The sequence below is a fragment of the Primulina huaijiensis genome, chromosome 5, assembly GCF_012295235.1.
Source record: "Primulina huaijiensis isolate GDHJ02 chromosome 5, ASM1229523v2, whole genome shotgun sequence".
Classification (NCBI taxonomy): Eukaryota; Viridiplantae; Streptophyta; class Magnoliopsida; order Lamiales; family Gesneriaceae; genus Primulina; species Primulina huaijiensis.
Genome location: NC_133310.1, coordinates 271920 through 290446, shown reverse-complemented (window position 1 = coordinate 290446; position 18527 = coordinate 271920). Strand labels below are relative to the sequence as shown.

The window sequence follows — 18527 nt, the reverse complement described above, 5'->3', positions numbered from 1 at the left end:
AAATGGGCTTCAATAGATTATTAACCTTTTGAAACAGAGTCCATTTCATCTCAGCTCCAATTCTTCTTATTATGTATATTTTTGTGTAGAACAAAAAAAAAAAAGAAAAAGAAAAAGAAAAAGAAGAAATAGTGGGGCTAAATTAAATATTTTGGAATTTTTTTATCCACGAGTGTATTTGCGAGATTCCTCACTTCAATATCCGGCCGGTATATGGTAGGGGCTAACACAGATTGGTTCGACTTCAGCAATTTTGGTTTGGGGTGGGTCATTCAATTCATTTCTGGATTTCAATTAATAGTCTATTAATTTGTCATTTGCATTGGGCATTTATTTATTTGGCAAATTCATTGAAATCTTCTTGTATCTTTTATTATTAAGAAAAGATTCTTTTTATTATAGAATAATTGTCCAAAATCTAAACATCTTCTTATTTATTTTTAATTTTTTTTCTAAAATAATTAACAATAAAAATAATTTTGTAATAAGTAATTATCCAAACAAAATCTAATACATTATTATTATACAACACGTGTCAGCTTTACTTTTAAAAAAAATTATTTGTATTACTGATTTTACTCTCTCTCTCTCAGCGCTTTCTTCTGGCTCCCACACACACTGCAGGCACACTTTCTTCTTCCACGGAAAAAACAAATTAGGGTTTTAGGGTCCGATCGTGATAATCGGCGTTTTGTAGCACCTTCTGCTCCATGTATGAAATTCATCCCGGCCGTCTAATTTACTTGCTCAATTTGATATTTGAATTTTGGTAAACTGAGAAATTTGACACTGAAAGAAATCCGGAACAGTTTGACGTGTTCTTTTATAACGAATCTCAGGCGATTTTTTCCATACAAGATACATCCGTGCTTAAATATTTGCAATGCATTAAAAAAAATATGCGTAAACTAAACGATCCATTCAACTGATTTGTAGGAGAAAAGTCGACTATGAGTGGTTTACCATTAAGATTCAATCTCTGCATTTAAATCTTTCTTAATAGCATGTGGGCAGAGTGTGGCATTTGTCTTCATGTCTCGTGGCTTTAATGTGTTTATGTACATATTCAGTTCTAGGTGGATGCGTCAAAGGATTTTGTTATCTCGCTTGAATAGCTATCAAGATGAAGCCAAAAACTCTCTGAGGCACATAGGAGGCCTAGAAATCTCCAGGAAGGGGGCCCAAACTGCATCCTTGTGGCCGGGGGTGTGTTGCTGAGTACATTATCAATCCGCATGGGATTCAAACTTAAGCAGTTTCTTGATACCAAACAAACAGTGACTAGGAGCCAAAGTTTTAAAGGTACCGTATGTTATCTTGTCTTTTTCAGGATAATATGAGTTTACTTTATGACAGTTGCTTCTAATGCAGGAAATAGAAAAACTATGGATTGGAAGAAGTCAGCAAACTTCCCCATGCACTTAGATGCCTTTTGTTTTCGTCAAGATGAAGATGGTTGTTACAATTATAGTCCTAATCACATAATATCAATATCATTTTACTTAGTAATCAAACTTCGCATTACCCTCCCTTGTTAATATACTAATATAGTATATCGATTTTTATATAAAAAATATTGTTGGTTCTTTTTATGTGTGATCATAATTGTTTCCATGGTTATTACTTTAATTTTTAAAAACTTAACTTATGGAGTGAAAACAGCAGGGAGAGAATTTATTTTAACTGCTCATATAAACACCAGCCTTCCAGCGATGGTTGTCGATTTGCCAACTGTTGCGAGTGGACACGTTGTAGGTGTAGAGATATAAAAAGAAGTGATTTTGTGGCAAAATTTCTTAACGACTCACACTATCGAATTCAGGTCCTTTTCTATACACACATAATGAATGTGGTCTGCCAATCACGTTGATGATCTCATTTCAATTAATTCAGTGTTTGCTTGTTTCAAAATTGCTGTATTTTCATATGAATTTTTTTTTTGTTACTATATGTAAATATTTATCTTCTAAATTTATGTTACATGAACAAGAATGAGGAACGTGGTGGAAGTCAAACAGAATAGCGATGGCCGAATGATGTCAGAACCTGAAATGTCTCTGCCCCTTGTGACTGTTCCGACCTCTGAGTTCAACGAAGAGAATGGTGTAATATGGTCATCTTCTCCTGACCGCCTCGAGCTACCCCAAAAGCCTTTCCACCAGTCGATTAGCTCTGACTCACCTTGTGTTTCCGAATCTGGTTCCAACATTTTCAACAAGCGGGAAGTCATACAAAAGTTGAGACAACAATTGAAGAGAAGAGATTACTTGAAATGCAGGATCAAATTGGAGAACTTCAGAACTCCCATAGCGTGCAGCTTTCACATTGTTGCCATCTTCAATCTTTGCTGGATGCTGCGAACAGGGATTTGTTTGATTCAGATAGGGAAATCCAGCGATTAAGAAAGGCAATTGCATATCATTGTGTTGGACACATCAGCTCTGGCGAGAAGTCCCCAACTGTTCCCACTTGGCCAGCTGAGTGGAAGAATGGTCATACAAATGGATTCCAGTAAGTTGAAAAAAAATCGGATTTGCTAGAGAAAACCAGAGGGGATGGAGAAAGGATTGAACTTTTGAAGGGGGAAGTTAGTGAGTTGAAGGAAGTGATTCAAGGAAAAGACTACTTGTTGCAAAGCTATAAGGAGCAGAAATCTGAGCTCTCGATGAAGATCAAAGAGTTGCAGCAGAGATTAGATTCTCAGCTTCCAAATATTTTGTAGGCATGTTCAATTTCTTGTGCATTCTTGTGTGGCTTCTTCACCAGTTCTTTGTTTCTCTTGTGCGAAGTTCTCAATTTTGAAAATGCTCAATTCCTTACAAGATTGTATAGATTCCTTAGGGATTGACCCATTTTAAACGATTTTGGAGTGTGATCAGTAGACTCGGAACTGTGCTGCTAGCAGTTATTACAGTCATGAACATCTCAAATCCCTTAATATTAACTGTTAGAATAATTTTTTTAAAAATGGTATTACATTTTTGTGTAAAGACATAGTACACATGTCGAATGATTTTTAATGGTTTGTTGTAATATAATGAATGCCGATGTACGCTTAGAAATGAAATTTCTTATACAAACACAATCTAAATTAGTTTTATAGCAACATCGATATATACAAATGAGGTAATATGTATATGATTCCAGTTGCGACCTTGAATTATTTTGCTGATAACTATGAAAAAACTTTATGGAAACTTACACTTGGAAAAAACAATTATTGCCAATTAAAATTAAATTTTACAAATTTAAATGATATTTTGACATGTTGAAATAAATACTGAAATCGTTCATTGCAATAGTAGAATAAGTTCAAATTTAATTTATCAAAAGTTACATCTTAATAGAATTAATATATTTTATTTTCCCTATGATCAATCTCACCATTTCCACCGACTATATATATCATCCTGGTTCAGGTTTCTGTTACAAAATTCACATTTGTAACATGTACGATTCATGAAACGAACATGCACTGTCGCACCACTGTAAGTGAGGATCTGATCCATCTTTTTGTTAAAGTAGAGACACAAATAAGCTTTTAATATTTAAGTGTTTTCCTCAGCTGAACGATCCAGTGTAAACAAATGCATCAACAATAATGTAGACATCATAACAAGAGAAAAGTAAATTATGAAAATTTATCACACAACGACTCGAGGGTTCTAACTTCTAACATCGGCTAATCAGGGGAAGAGGCACCAAGCCTTCGATGATTCAGAAGTCAGCATAACAGTTAAAGAAACATTTATCGCTTGTAGATTGAATACCACACTTGTTTGGGTACATAAATAATGTCTTTTTTTTTGAAACGGGACAACAATTAACTAAATAGTGCCTATAAATCACAATTCACAACAAAGATGCAATTGCAAATACCAAAACACAACCCAGATTTTATACACGACAATCATTGTTATTTGTTAGCATCAATCATTATGAGGGGAGTATGTGTCTATCATCAAACCACCATTGATTCACCATGACTAACATAAGAAGCAGGGTTGCATGATAAGTCCACTAATCAACAACTGTACACCAAATTTTTGAGAAAAAAGTAACTAATAACTCCAAACATTCAGAATTCCACCTTTAAAATACATCATATGCAGTAGATACATGAAGGGAAAAAACAAAAGATCAATTAGTCTAGAACAAATGACACAGATATGTTCAAAATTTTTCTTATGGACTACACTTCAACCATGCTCAACCTCCTAGACATCGAGAATCTCTAGTGCTTGTTTTCTTTGGTAATGTCTTTCTCAGGTATCTCCTTAGGTTTTGCCTTCTCCATTTCCCTGCATTAACGTCACGCACAACGCACAGGTAAAGGATTCATGCCCACACCCGAAAAAAGTTATATTTTGGTAATAAAAACTTGAATAACTGTTACAAAAATATGAAGATCTTCATGTTCCTAAGAACACTCCTCATCAAGGAATTTTGATAATTTTAATCAGCATTTCACCACCGGGTAAAGTTTCAATCCAAAGAAACAAATAACCTAAACCCATTTGGATGGCCTTATCAAACCAAAGCATCGAAGCCCGCATTTTGTAAGCTATCTTCTATGCTAAAAATTACACAGTGGTCAAAGCGCATCGATTGCCTAATATTAGCAATAAATGGATTCATCCAGAGAATCATAACCTAACAAAAGTCGAAAATATAGTGAAACATAACGAAAGTGAAAGGAAAACAACGAAAAACTAATTATCTTCGATGCCAAAAAAAAAAGCAATAATTTTTAAAAGAACACACTTGGCGGCTGCGGTAGACTCTTCTTCGAGCCAGTTACGGATGTGACGGACGTTGCGGCGGAAGATGGAAGCAGACTGTTTGACGTCACTCCTCATCAGCAAAATCACGGCGCTTACTCCGGCCACCGTCAGTAGGAAATTCGTCAACGCCATTTCACAGGAACGAGTGATTGTTCCTAAAGCTATCGGAAGCTTGAAATTGTCCAAATGGATTAATATTTTTTAATATATTTTATTTATATCATAAAAATAAAGTATGGGGGTATTTTTAGGTTAAATTGAAAATAAATCCTCAAATAAAAACATAAATTTATCATAACTCTCTACATCCAAAAAAATATGTTTAAACTCTCTAAAATGACAAAAATACTCTTATATTTGTTGATTTTATTGATTGATTTATTTTGGATCATAAATGGTATCAGAATCTAGTTAAAATAATTTCAAACGTACAAAAATATTATTATTGTATAATTAAATTTTTAAGGAGAAGGGGGTGTTTAATTGAATGACTTGGCTTAGTTATTAAATTCTAGCATCTTCACTGTGAGTGGTAACTGAATAAGACAGATGCTTTTAGATTAGAGCTAGCCATGGTGTTATAATCAGGCAGTTTCCTTTCATTCTACAGTTGCTCGAACCAATCGGAGTGAACCGGTGTTAATTTTTTTTAAAAAAATTGTCTCCTTTAATCTTTAATAACAAATATTTTCCAATGCACTATTCTCACTAGTTTTGTATATTTAGTAACAAAAACATTTGCTAGGTATATGTTAAAAAGAATTAGAATTACTATTACATCTCTCATTTCATTGTGGTTTTTATATATTTTAAAGAATTTAAAATCCATTTTCAACTCTAATCATCACTCATTATCCCCTCAAAATAGTTTTGGTTGTGGAAAAACTTGTGTCTTACAAAGTCAAGGATTCACCTAAACACATTAAAGCCACGAGACATGAAGACAAATGCCACACTCTGCCCACATGCTATTAAGAAAGATTTAAATGCAGAGATTGAATCTTAATGGTAAACCACTCATAGTCGACTTTTCTCCTACAAATCAGTTGAATGGATCGTTTAGTTTACGCATATTTTTTTTAATGCATTGCAAATATTTAAGCACGGATGTATCTTGTATGGAAAAAATCGCCTGAGATTCGTTATAAAAGAACACGTCAAACTGTTCCGGATTTCTTTCAGTGTCAAATTTCTCAGTTTACCAAAATTCAAATATCAAATTGAGCAAGTAAATTAGACGGCCGGGATGAATTTCATACATGGAGCAGAAGGTGCTACAAAACGCCGATTATCACGATCGGACCCTAAAACCCTAATTTGTTTTTTCCGTGGAAGAAGAAAGTGTGCCTGCAGTGTGTGTGGGAGCCAGAAGAAAGCGCTGAGAGAGAGAGAGTAAAATCAGTAATACAAATAATTTTTTTTAAAAGTAAAGCTGACACGTGTTGTATAATAATAATGTATTAGATTTTGTTTGGATAATTACTTATTACAAAATTATTTTTATTGTTAATTATTTTAGAAAAAAAATTAAAAATAAATAAGAAGATGTTTAGATTTTGGACAATTATTCTATAATAAAAAATCTTTTATTAATAATAAAAGATACAAGAAGATTTCAATGAATTTGCCAAATAAATAAATGCCCAATGCAAATGACAAATTAATAGACTATTAATTGAAATCCAGAAACGAAGGAAATAAAATGAATGACCTGTGTTCAGTTTTATTTCAAAATATAATTATTTTTAAAAGATTTCGAATTAATTCAGAAGTATATATGGGATTTTGCATTAATTAATATGAAGATTATTAATTAATGTTCGAGTGCATATTTGTAAGGAAAATTAATATGAGATTTTGCATTGATTTTTAAAAAATTAATATAATTAAACATCAAGAATTGTAAATCAAAATATAATTATTTTTAAAAGATTTCGAATTAATTCAGATGTTTATGTGTTTGCCCTGTGTTCGTCCAGGAATAATCAATCCATCTCTGCCACGACCTCGTTGTCTCGTGGCAAATCATGTTTCCATTTTTAGTTTTCTGCGATATATTTTATTTGCAATCAAAATATATAATAGTTATAACTAATTGCAAACAGAGTTGAAATTCATGAGTCGTTCTCCATTTACATTATCTAATATTGCTAATATTGATTGTAATAAGTTGGAAGGAATTGAATGGATTTTCGATGTGTGAATAACATTCAAAACTAGTGCAATGATACCTTTTCACATCAGAGTAAAGGATAGGGAAATTGCGTCGATGGTGGCTGATATCTGGCAACGAAATGGTTTGGAATCAGAAAAGCAAACCGGCAGATTTCAAGCAATTCGCTGGAACTTTCCTTGTTCGTGTATCCGTTTTCTGGATTGGAACCATTGAACACATTAGCGTTTTGTACTTTCACAGATGCAAAAACTGTCCCAACTTTTTTATACAACAGATATGCAACTAAACATAATCAAAACCAATGTTTCTAAAGCTATACCACATTAGTTTCTGCAATCTGCTTCAGCTTAGGAGCCTCCTGCAGCATAATATCATCGTACGCCTTGTCCTGCCTCACATTTATACAGTCCCCCGTTTTCAAAACCTGCAAAAATACGCGATTTCGTCGTCTCAAACGCAAGGAAGCATGCAAAATTCAATTAAGTTAATACTTGATCGGCCGAAAATTAGTTAGGGTTATAGTGTAATACCAATATCTCGTAGAATAGTCTTGCACTATTTTTCTTCGCTTTTCCTCTCAGTAAATGGGTCAAGTTCAATACTTCATCCTCCTCTTCCCGTCTCTTCTTGTAGAGGAAGTTCTTGTACAGAAATATTCCCACGGCTCTGTAGAGGAAATTGAATTGATAAAAATTATCTTCCATATATATGCTTCACAATATTTGCTATGAGAAGGGAGAAGTTTATATAGTACCTTGTTCTTGCAGAATACACGTCTGCATGCGCGCAGTTGGAATATAGTAGTTGGAGTCATAGCAATAGGAAACAAAGAAGTTAATCACCGTTGAACTGGTATTCTACTCGCAATTACAGCATCTATACGCACATGAAAGTATACTAACCGTTTTCCAGGTAATCTCCTTCATATGAATTCCTTTCCTGATAATATACAAACATATATTAGCAGGTTTCTTAAAAGTCAACAAACATTTTTAAAAGGTGAACATTCCTTGGAGCAAAAACTTTCGATCTAGAAGTTAAATAACGTAAAACTAGTTTTCTTACTCTCAATTTCAAGGAGATATTGAACATGTTAAAAGATGTTCAAACTATATTCAAGCCTAAATAATTCTGTTCGATAAATTGCAAGCTTCAATATATTCATTAATATTTCATCTATATATTTAAAACTAAACAAGTCCACAGGCCATATTCCAAGCTTTCATTAATGGAGCTCAAAAATTAAGCTCGGACCAAATGAGCAGAACTTTTTATTTGAGCTAAACTCAAGCTCAAAATATTTAATTGTTAAAATTTCAAAGTCAGCTCAATTAAAATTCGATCTTCAGCAGAAAACAGTTGCATTTGACTAAATTTGTTGCACCCTTATACTTTCTACATCAACTCACTTCAACATCAATGACAATTTGTGAAAGAAGATGACATCCTAATACGAGTCAGTATGTTCGTGGGTAAAAATCATCTCAACAGATAAAAAATTACCACACCTCATCCGGGAAAGCAATGATAAATTCCAATGGCTGTTGTTCAAAGCTTTCACGTGAACTTGTGGGCTCCAAGATATCTGAATCGGCGACTGGTCTGATCTCATGTGATCTCAAATTGTTCAAATGAGCAATGGGTGTTCCAGGAGCAATTGGAGTTTGTTCGCAAGACACCGGTGTGAGAGGAGATCTTTCATCCTGAATCTGTTCTTGAATCCCAATTATACTGCCGGAGTTTACATATTCTTCGCTCACTACATCAGCAATTGGTCCTGTGTAGGTGTCATCATCTTTGTTATGAATAGGACCACGATCTGTTAGGATACCTGTCCAAAAAGTATATTTAAGAAATCATTAAATTAGTGCAGGAGATACCAAATGATGAGGTGAACTCACTGTGGATCAAAGGATCTAAGAAACACAGAAGGATATGGCTCAGTTTATTAGCTCTCCAAGCGCGCAAAAGAGTGTGGGGGACTTTTCTTCTTTTATGTACGATGTCATTTGGATCATCTATCCAGCTCTTCAAGACCCTATAATACAAAAATATAAATTCAGCAATGTTAGTGGCACTGAAATCTCAAAAGTCAAAACTAAAGAAGATATCACATACTTGCTAGGCAATGTAGTGGTGAGGTCCAACAAAATCTTTCGCTTCTTCGGATTCTTAGCACGTTCCTTCGGCGCAGGAGTGTGAATGGTCGCAACCTCGGGTGTGTCAACCTCTGCTTCAAAGAAAGATGATATATTCACGAACAAGAATATAAACGAAGCGAATCTTATCAATGTAACTGTAAACAGAATCCAAGAACTGATGATGGAGATATAACATTGGTAATTTGGTAGAATAGTCGAAAGTCTGATCACAGGCTCATAATTACCTTACTTGCTACAAGAATTATTGAGCATTAATGATAAAAAAAAATTAAGGCAGACAAAGTTCATAACTAATACGTTAGGTTTTCCAAACGAATTGAATATCTGCAAAGCAAAATAATGGGTATGAACTGATATGCAGCAGATCACCTGAACGTTTTGAGTTTGAAGTCACATCGATGGTCGTGGGCTTCATTTGTTCTTGATTTCTCTGACTTTTTCTGATTTCTGGGGTGATTACTTCCACAATTTTTTTCTTGTCAGCTTCAACAGGTTGTCCTATATCGATCGATCTGGGTAAAGCACATGGTTCATCCTCTTGAAGATTGAACTCAATCCTCAAAGGTTCCACGTGCTCTTCTTCGATTCCTGGCTTTGTGTGGGAGGGTCTTGCAATCGTGGCACATTCCGAATGAATTGGCGCTCGGAAATTAGTTCTTAGATCCTTGTTGTACGGCCTAAAATGGATCTGTCTTTCCTCAGCCTCATCGAGCACCAAAGGATCCAAACGATCTTCTAAAGAAAACCTATTCTCTTGAAGATTCTCCATACATGATACCATATCACTTATGTCATGGGAAGGAGTTGCAATAGAATCACGTTTCATTTCATGACCCAGCCACTGAAAATTAGTCCTCGGATTCTCACTAGGTAGCGCATAATGCGATTGTTTTTTCTCAGACCCATTTAACACTGTAGGATTCAGCGAATATTCTAAGAGAAAATTGGTTCCACGCAATTTTTCAACGCTTGTCACAAAGTCGCTAGGATCACGAAATGTGTTCATTAATAAATCATTGTCGTTATCCATAGTTGGAGGTAAGAACACACTGCAATACAACTTAATTATGTGAGTTAGCATATTGTAAATTCTGATCTCCTAAGGAGGAAAAAGAAACCAATCTAATACAAACTGACTCTCTTGGCCTTGTATAAGTGGCTGAATGAGTTTCAGGAAAGGACACATTTTCCTGCAAATGAGCCAGCCAAAAACATTTAGTTACACTTTCAGCAAAACAAATTAAAAAAGAAATGAAGGTTTCTCAAAACCCCTCAACATCAGAGGTGACCGAACATTTTTTAGTAAAATAATTTAATTTAAGATTGGCCTGGCATGCAACAATTTTTAAAAAAAAACTGCCATGTATGTATTCAATAAACGCTACCAAAAATCCAAGCATGATATCAATAGTTTGACCGCCAATCATGATAAATTTACTTTTCCTTTCCTTAAAGAAAATAAATCAACAAGAAGAAGAAAATTTTAAAGATCATTAATTCAAACTCCTGCGTTATGGTACCAACTTGAAATAATGACATGCCATCAAGTCTGTAGTGCCGATTTTATAATTGAAATAACTCTAGAGTCTAGATACTAAAAATCGGGGAGCAATACATAAGCGCAAATCCTAAAAGTGTGGAGGAATACTTTGAAACTATGCTTCAATAATTTGATAGATTCATAAACTGAGAATTTGAGGCAGAATAAAAATTACACAATTCCCAAGTTCAAATAATACCCAACCAAGTAGTAGTAGCTCGAATCAATTCAAAGAGAATACTGATGATCCCATGATCTCATACCCCGTTCGATTTTTGTAAAATAAGAAGAAAAAAAAAGAGCAAGAAGTCCTGCAGTCGTGAATGTCCAAACAAAGAGCTGAAGCTACGCAGCCTCAACCTTGGCAGCAAGAAAATGAATTTAAAGAGAAAGGAGATCACTTTCAGTAGAAGTGAAAATTGAAAAAACAGAAACTTTACTCATATATGTACCTTGTCGAGCAAGCTCAAAGAAGCACCCACTTTTATCTGTTCATCTGACGAGTATTAAAAGGCCATAATTATTCCCAAATAAAAAACTACCATAACTGTGGATAGCAAAGGGTACAATACCTGCAAGCACTACATCTTTGCAAGAACTCATGTTTCCACTGCAAAATCATAGGGTCCATACACAAGTTGGTAATATATACAAATGCAAATAATCGACACAACCACAACTTATAGAACACATTGTAACAACACAGAAAACTCAACAAAGTTAAGAAGTTCACCCTGTTATATCTCGATCTTCCAAGATTTCCAGGTCAAATTCATCGAGTTCAAATTTTTTGGGCATAGTGATCGAGTGATGGTTTGTCCGAAAGACTCCAATGCCTGAATGTTTTCGTTTGCCAATGTTGAATTCACAGAGTTTGTTCAATACATCATTGCAATCATGGAATAAATACTCAACTTTCATCGAGTAAATTCTTACGACACCCAAAAGAAGGTATGCTAGGATTCTATGAGTGACAATGGGAACTTCATCAGCTAGAATCTTATCTGGCAAGAACAATAGTAGGAAAATAATAACAAATAAAAAATTGGGTGACAAAAGATGAATTTCGACACCAGAACGTGGTCATCATAGCAAAATAGAGAACCAAATTTGGCAGTTCTTGTTCAGTAGACGAAATATGCTAGCAATAAGTGTATCCTAATATCATTTCAACCTTGCTATCATATAAAAAAATTAAGATAGACAAGATATTTCCAAATAAGTTTGACCGTTTTCAATATGTTGCCACACATACAATATGTGTTCCCCAACATGTTAAGCATTAAAAAGAACATTTCACCGAGAAACCTAAATCAGGAGAGGTATCATAGACCTTCTTGAAAGTGAAAACCATAGCCTTTTGAATGGTAAGTATGAATTTGGAAGAAAGAAAAACATATAAACATCAACAATTAATAAGGCTGGCTATTTACAAATTTCTTAAGAGGCCAAAGCTATCACCATTTTCTTCATTGTTCAAAAAATCGAGGATTCAACTGACAGTCGACGTGGGCCTTTGAGGAGTATCACCTCCATTGCCTAAAATTTCTTTATTCTAGACGCCACACACACTTCCCCTGAGGCAAAATCTTTAGTTTATGTAAAACACACAGCACACACATTAACCTGAACTTTCTAAAATAAATCTTCGCAACATTAGAAAAAGGAGCAGAAAACGTCCTAAAGAACGACATCACGTCTCCTGAAAATAAAACCTTGGCCACCAAATCCCCAAAGAGCACGAAAAACATATAAAAATTTTCCAATAGAATGGATTAAACTAAAAGCTAGCCGGAAAAGGAACATAGTTCTACATGAAAACAAACCAGCAGCAATAATTTAAAAAAAACAAAAACAATTGGGCTAGCAAAAGAACACATTTTTTAAACTCCCCTAACACAAAAAATTCTCTATGTCAGCGACTTTTCAATCAAAGACGAACATAAATTTTAAGAGAACAAGAAGCCAGGAGGGATTATTAGGGGCAGACCCACATAAGAAGAAATGTCAGTCTTCCAGACTTGATCTTTTTTAAGTCTTTTGGGGCAATGGGCTGCTATCCAAACTAAGCCTAAGGACCCCTTCTTTGACAGAAGCAGCCGAGAGTAAAACATAGTGTTTCTCCAGAAAGCTCTTCTTCTCTTGTCGCGTAAAAATGGAACCGTTGGAAGTGGGAAAACCAGCTGAGGGTACGTTTGAGAGAGACGAGAAAACGGTCGGGCCTAAAATACAAAACAGTAGTGATATGTGTAATGGAAGAATCCATTTTTTTTCCGGTAATCGATGAGTCGTCGTAACATCACGATTATGACCATACACCTTTCAATTTTATTATTCATTTATTTACTGTTCAATATGTATATTATCGTTTTTGTACTCGAGAAAAAGCTTTGTTTAATTGAATCTCCAGCTTGAAATTTAGTCTCAATGTGTGGTAATCTAACTCCTTTTAATGTGAGACCGAGCATTTGGCTCTCACTCTCTTTAGATTACGACTTTCAAAAGAAAAAACTACGGGAAACAAGTTAGAAAAGAGCTAGGAGTGTAATTGTGTCATGCCAATGTAATTATCACGCAATTCTTTGAATATTATCCACTAAACGAATCAAGTTTGTGATATGTATCTTCTATCCAACACAATATATGAAAAATATTATTTTTTATGTCATAAGCAGTACTTTTCATTCAAATATGTATCGGATTGACTCGTCTTGCAGTAATAAACTTACCCCAAAATAGAACCGTTCCAATTTGTATTTCGGTCGGGTTGACTCGTCTAAGCCTAATGACCACTTCTATGAAGATGTATTTTGGTAATAATAGAATTTATAAATTCTTTCTTTGCAATAATCCGTAACAATCATAATTTAATATCAAACGCTATAATTTGCATGGCATCGTAAATCAAATCAAATTTAATTATTTAAATTAGATTTCGATTTAAATTCAGATGCCTATATGTTAAACAATTTTACAAAAAAAAAAAAATGGGTACAAACTATCGAAATTTCCACTTTTAATTTTAGCAAGGGATAATTTTTAATTTTCTGGAATATATTTTATTTACAATCACAATATTTCAATAATACGAAAAAATTGTAAACATGGTTAAAATTTATGAGTTGTTTTCCGTTTACATAACTTTGGAAACATAAAATCACTGATTTTCATCAGTGTAATTCACTTTATATTTTAATCATTAGATCATATGAGTCTTATATATAAGTGTTGTATATAAGTTGACATCAATAATTAAAATTATACTATACTAGGATAAATACTCCCGATATAAGATACAGAAAATCCGATTACTTTTGTCGAGTTACTAAATGCGGGATTTCATTAGTGATTATTTCAAGACCTTGACTTGTCACAAGTGTCTGAATATCATATTTCCGTATGTGAACAGAATTATGTACCAGAGTATCATAATCCATGCATTATGATACCAAGATGAATGTATAGTATGAATATAATATATACATAGTAGCTATCAATCAAGTAATATAAATTATATAATCTTTGATAGACTGCAATCACGCTTACTAACCAAGTTTAGGAACTGAAATTTTAATGGATCCAAAAAAAATATATTTGTAGAGGCCAATTTAAATGTGCACTAATTGTTAATAAAGTTGTCAAAACGTGGGTGGGGCAATCCGACGGACAAGAGCCACTGATAATTCCAATTGTCATATAAGAATATACGAATGATATTGATGCCTTTAATTCATTTTCTTGCAAGAAAATTTCTGTCAATATTTCATTATTTCTACTGCGAATGGAGTCATTTAACACTGGAAAACCAAAAGAAGATAGCTTTAGACACTCCAAGAACTGGGTGTACTTAAAAAAATAAAGACTTTAACAATAAACCACCGGAGTGCATGATTGAGCAAAAGATGGTAGCTAGAAACAAAACAGGGCAACAATTTGAAAAGAGAACACAAAATAAAAAAGAAGAAGAATAAACGATACGAGTTCGATTAATCTATCCGACGTAGATGTGAGCTCCAATGGCAATCAGAAGGATGGTGATTATGGCAGTGAAGATTATGGTATGCACAAATATGGAGAGTCCACTAGTCTGCATGTTGGTGAATTCGATCGGCCTTCTTTTCCCCGGAAGTTGAAACAGAAGTCCCGGTGACAACACCACGAAAAATATTACTGCTATAAGTACTGGTGCAAGATCTACAGACATTTCTCTTTACCTATTTCTTGATTTCTCCAGTTTTCGAGTGCTAGAAATAAGAGATTTATCGGTCTAGAATGTAAATGATGTTGCAACATTGAGTTTGTCACCAATTTTTCTTGTCACTGGAGCCGGCAGGCAGGCATACCCAGTCTAACTCCAGCTGGGCCACAATGGGTAAGTGCTGAAACTGGGAAACTGACCCATTGTGTCTAAGGGCCGGATCGTATACCAGCCTTTTCCCTTCTTTTTTTTTTACTAGCACAATACATCTTCAACCTTCTTAAATATCAAGAAAAGCAATGGGAAAAGGGGCATTCATGTGTTCAATAATTGGAAGCTTTTGTGCATACTTGCCAGAAAAGCAATCCCATTATCATAATATACTTTCCCTCCCTTTAAATCCCAACGTTTTCTTTACCCCTCAAGTTTAGCATCCCATCATATGCACCCTTCCTCGTTAAGTAAAACCAATACAACAATTCTCTACTTATTGGCAAGAACCACTTACAAAGATTAAACCACACACATAACACAATAACAAGATATAACCCATAACATTTTTTATTTGTGCAGGAGTTATAACCAAGTACCAACGCAAGATAGAGTATAGAGATAATGAGTTCTGATTGGGGGCCGGTGGTGGTGGCGGTGGTGATGTTCATCCTCCTATCTCCAGGGCTGCTGTTCCAACTTCCGGCAAGGACTAGGGTGATCGAGTTTGGCAACATGTACACAAGTGGCATATCTATCTTGGTTCATGCGGTTTTGTACTTCTGTATTTACACCATCTTGATTGTTGCCATCGGAGTTCATATACATTCAGGCTAATTTCAATTTTATGTTGTATATGCGTAAACATATCAAGAATTAACACAGCTTATTCCAAAGTAACTCCTCCCTCTTGTTACCCTCCCCTGTTTCACTTTTCTATCGAACTTCTTTTTTTTACTCTTGACCTGCAGTGCAGGAAAGAGATTTTCAAGTGAAGCTTCATAAATTAATTCTAAAATTTCGGTGGCTTCTTCAAATGGTCTGGATATTTTGTCATCTTATTATTTGCTTTTTTAGCTATTCAGATATATGATAATATCCTTAATCAGTACCAATTTAACAGGGAACCCTTCATACATCATGAATAAATCTCTCCAAACAACTGCATCAAGAATCCAGCTTTCCAATTTACATCCCTAACAATTCGAACCATAAACTAAGTCAGCACACACTAAGCTGCCGTTGCAATGGTTCTCTCATAAATACAGTAATTTTTTTTACAAATAAAAACCGCTAGAAAGAAGTTATTTCGCCAAGAAATTTAGGAGAAAAAATGGCAAAAGAAACATTAACATGAACTGAAGAAAACCCACAAAAACAGAGATCCACAAGTCAGAAAACTAGCAGCAGGATGGAAACGGAAAAATTAGTCCCAGATACAGCATTACATGGATCTTGTCCTGCGGAAACACTAACAGGTGGATCAGCCCGTATATATGTGAACATGTACAGCGAGGATCAGGATAGCATACAGAGTAAAGAAAATCAGTGTGTGAACTGCGATTGCCTTGCCGTTGGTCTTCATGGTGCCGAACTCCAGCTGCCGATTGTTTCCAGGTAGCTGAAACAGTAGGCCGGGTTGCAGCAGCACGAAGAGCACAACTCCGATAAGTACGGGTCCCCAGTCCGCCATTTTCCGGTAGAAATGGAAAATTGACAAGGGCTTTGCTCGCTTTCGAGGATGTAAGTGAGCAAACTGCAAAGGACAAACAGAATTTTTTAAACATAGAATAGAATGGAAAACGGGATAACTGCTTGCTTTATAAAAATTAATTTTTATTACAGTGATCAAAATTCGTAAATGTTTTATATAATCAGTTTTTTTTATGTAATATATAAGTAAAAAAATATAAAAATTGTATTATCGTACGATATAATAAAAGGTCATTGTTTGAAAGATATAATTTTGAATACAAATTATAATATTATAAAGAAATGAAGGGTTTTTTTAATTAAAAAAAAAACTGTAATAAAAATATATGTTTATTATTTACTTCGGCTACTCTTCTCTTTATCCTAAAAATGAATATATTATTATATTAATAAATCCAATTTTTTTAAAAAAAACATTTCTCTTGAAAGTAGAAAAACTTTGGTAACTTTCAATATTTATATAAGTAAGGTCTTGTTTCAAAAAAAATAATAAGTAAGGTCTTATTCACTTTTATTTTGAGAGCTGTAAGGAAAGAGTAGAAAAAATATTTCATACACTTGGCTTTGTCTAAATGAAATAGGCGTGATTATTACATTTTAAATTTGAATGGGTTAAAATGTAGTGTGGCAATATAGTATTTAATTTCGGAAAAGGAGATTGCGAATAAAAATAATATTGATATTTTATATGAAAAGACGAGAATGTTTCTTTTATTTTAATTTTTGGAATAAACAAATATGTTTAGAAAACAAGTAGTACCTGCCTTATATACATGCCTTTTCACATTAAAAGTTACCCAAGCAACACTATTTATTTATTTATTATTAACAACAAAATTGTGATTACTTTTTCATATTCGTCTAAATTAACTTTATGGGATTCTCAAACTCCATCCACTTTTTAATTTTCCTTTTTGCTAGTGAGAATTTAAGGATTACCTATGCTTTGCTTTCTTGTTCTCTTGTTTATCGTTCTTGATGTACATCTTTATGTCAAACTACCTTATATCCACCAAATATATGTATTCGTCAAATGGTTTTTTTCCTCAAAATTAGACGTAGTTTGTTATTTTTGTTTGTTTGATAATTTAGTCAATTTTTTTGATCTGGTATATTCATAGTAAAAAAATACTAAAATGGTATTAAATCGAAATATACATGACAAGATCAGTGAAATTTGGTAATAAAGATAGCCAATATAATAAAAAAAAAGATCAATATTTGTAGATATATTATATTAGAACCTACTAAACGTTCTATATATACAATATTTAAATTAAAAAAAAAACTTATAACATAAAGCATAGTTCATTTTATTGGCATGATCGAAAGAGCGTGAAGAAAAAATAAATAAATAAATAAAAGAAATTGAACCCTAAACAAATTCAAGAATATCTGCATAGTAGCTAGCCCATGTACATGTGCACACCAATAGCTAACAAGAAGATACAGCTGAGAGCAAAGTAGATAATGGCATGTATCAATACAGAGACACCACTGGTTTGGAAGTTCCCGAACTCCACAAACCGGCTGCGACCCGGCAACTGAATCAGCAGCCCCGGCATCAACAGCACGAACAGCACGACCGATACGAACACCGGACCCCAATCCGACATATTCGAATATATAGCAGCAAAAAGAGAGAGACCAAATTAATTAATTGATCGAGGTGCCTCACAAGCTAGTTTTTGTAAATTGGCTTAATAAAGATGGAGATTTGTGAAATATAAAAGAGCTAGAGCAATACAGATCGGTTTCGGAAATGGTAATGCTACAGAATCAAGCAATCTCAGATTCATGCACGTATGAGGTTTTGGTTGCTTTGAAACATCAATAAATTCTGATTCCGCGCGTATTATACAGTATAAGGATCAACTAAGAATAAAGTGCAGTTTGTATTGAAGACAATCAAGTTGGTTTATCATGTGAAACCCATATACAGATCATGTTGGAAATATATATA

The 18527-nt window shown here is 34.0% G+C and overlaps 6 protein-coding genes and 1 pseudogene across 12 annotated transcripts; 2 read left to right on the top strand and 5 right to left on the bottom strand.

Moving 5' to 3' along the window:
* Nucleotides 1-723: 723 nt before the first annotated feature.
* On the top strand, nt 724-2917 carry LOC140976575 (uncharacterized; annotated as a pseudogene).
* Nucleotides 2918-3987: 1070 nt separating this feature from the next.
* On the bottom strand, nt 3988-5670 carry LOC140976568 (uncharacterized). The gene is made up of 2 exons (XM_073440805.1): nt 4765-5670; nt 3988-4301 (listed from the first exon to the last, which is right to left on the bottom strand). The coding sequence occupies exons 1-2, from the start codon at nt 4914-4916 to the stop codon at nt 4235-4237; spliced, it is 219 nt and encodes a 72-aa protein (XP_073296906.1). The 5' UTR covers nt 4917-5670; the 3' UTR covers nt 3988-4234.
* A 1248-nt stretch (nt 5671-6918) lies between these two features.
* On the bottom strand, nt 6919-12960 carry LOC140976065 (sister chromatid cohesion 1 protein 2). 7 transcript variants are annotated; one of them, XM_073439931.1, is made up of 14 exons: nt 12653-12960; nt 11396-11666; nt 11235-11272; nt 11115-11158; nt 10260-10312; nt 9492-10171; nt 9079-9190; nt 8862-8998; nt 8469-8737; nt 7863-7899; nt 7715-7736; nt 7491-7626; nt 7280-7384; nt 6919-7155 (listed from the first exon to the last, which is right to left on the bottom strand). In XM_073439931.1, exons 1-14 carry the CDS (start codon nt 12774-12776, stop codon nt 7090-7092), a joined length of 2094 nt encoding a protein of 697 aa, XP_073296032.1. In that variant the 5' UTR covers nt 12777-12960; the 3' UTR covers nt 6919-7089. The 7 variants fall into 7 exon arrangements, with proteins under 7 accessions (XP_073296032.1, XP_073296033.1, XP_073296030.1 ...); XM_073439932.1 differs by having other exon boundaries at nt 8469-8791; nt 11396-11498; nt 12653-12959; XM_073439929.1 differs by having other exon boundaries at nt 6920-7155; nt 8469-8791; nt 12653-12959.
* A 1574-nt stretch (nt 12961-14534) lies between these two features.
* On the bottom strand, nt 14535-14996 carry LOC140976062 (uncharacterized). The gene has a single exon (XM_073439926.1). The coding sequence runs from the start codon at nt 14864-14866 to the stop codon at nt 14654-14656; it is 213 nt and encodes a 70-aa protein (XP_073296027.1). The 5' UTR covers nt 14867-14996; the 3' UTR covers nt 14535-14653.
* A 257-nt stretch (nt 14997-15253) lies between these two features.
* Nucleotides 15254-15806, top strand: LOC140976061 (uncharacterized). The gene has a single exon (XM_073439925.1). It carries the CDS (start codon nt 15476-15478, stop codon nt 15686-15688), a length of 213 nt encoding a protein of 70 aa, XP_073296026.1. The 5' UTR covers nt 15254-15475; the 3' UTR covers nt 15689-15806.
* Nucleotides 15807-16185: 379 nt separating this feature from the next.
* Nucleotides 16186-16651, bottom strand: LOC140976063 (uncharacterized). Its single transcript, XM_073439927.1, has one exon. It carries the CDS (start codon nt 16542-16544, stop codon nt 16335-16337), a length of 210 nt encoding a protein of 69 aa, XP_073296028.1. The 5' UTR covers nt 16545-16651; the 3' UTR covers nt 16186-16334.
* Nucleotides 16652-17900: 1249 nt separating this feature from the next.
* On the bottom strand, nt 17901-18261 carry LOC140976064 (uncharacterized). The gene has a single exon (XM_073439928.1). It carries the CDS (start codon nt 18178-18180, stop codon nt 17971-17973), a length of 210 nt encoding a protein of 69 aa, XP_073296029.1. The 5' UTR covers nt 18181-18261; the 3' UTR covers nt 17901-17970.
* Between the last annotated feature and the right edge of the window lie 266 nt (nt 18262-18527).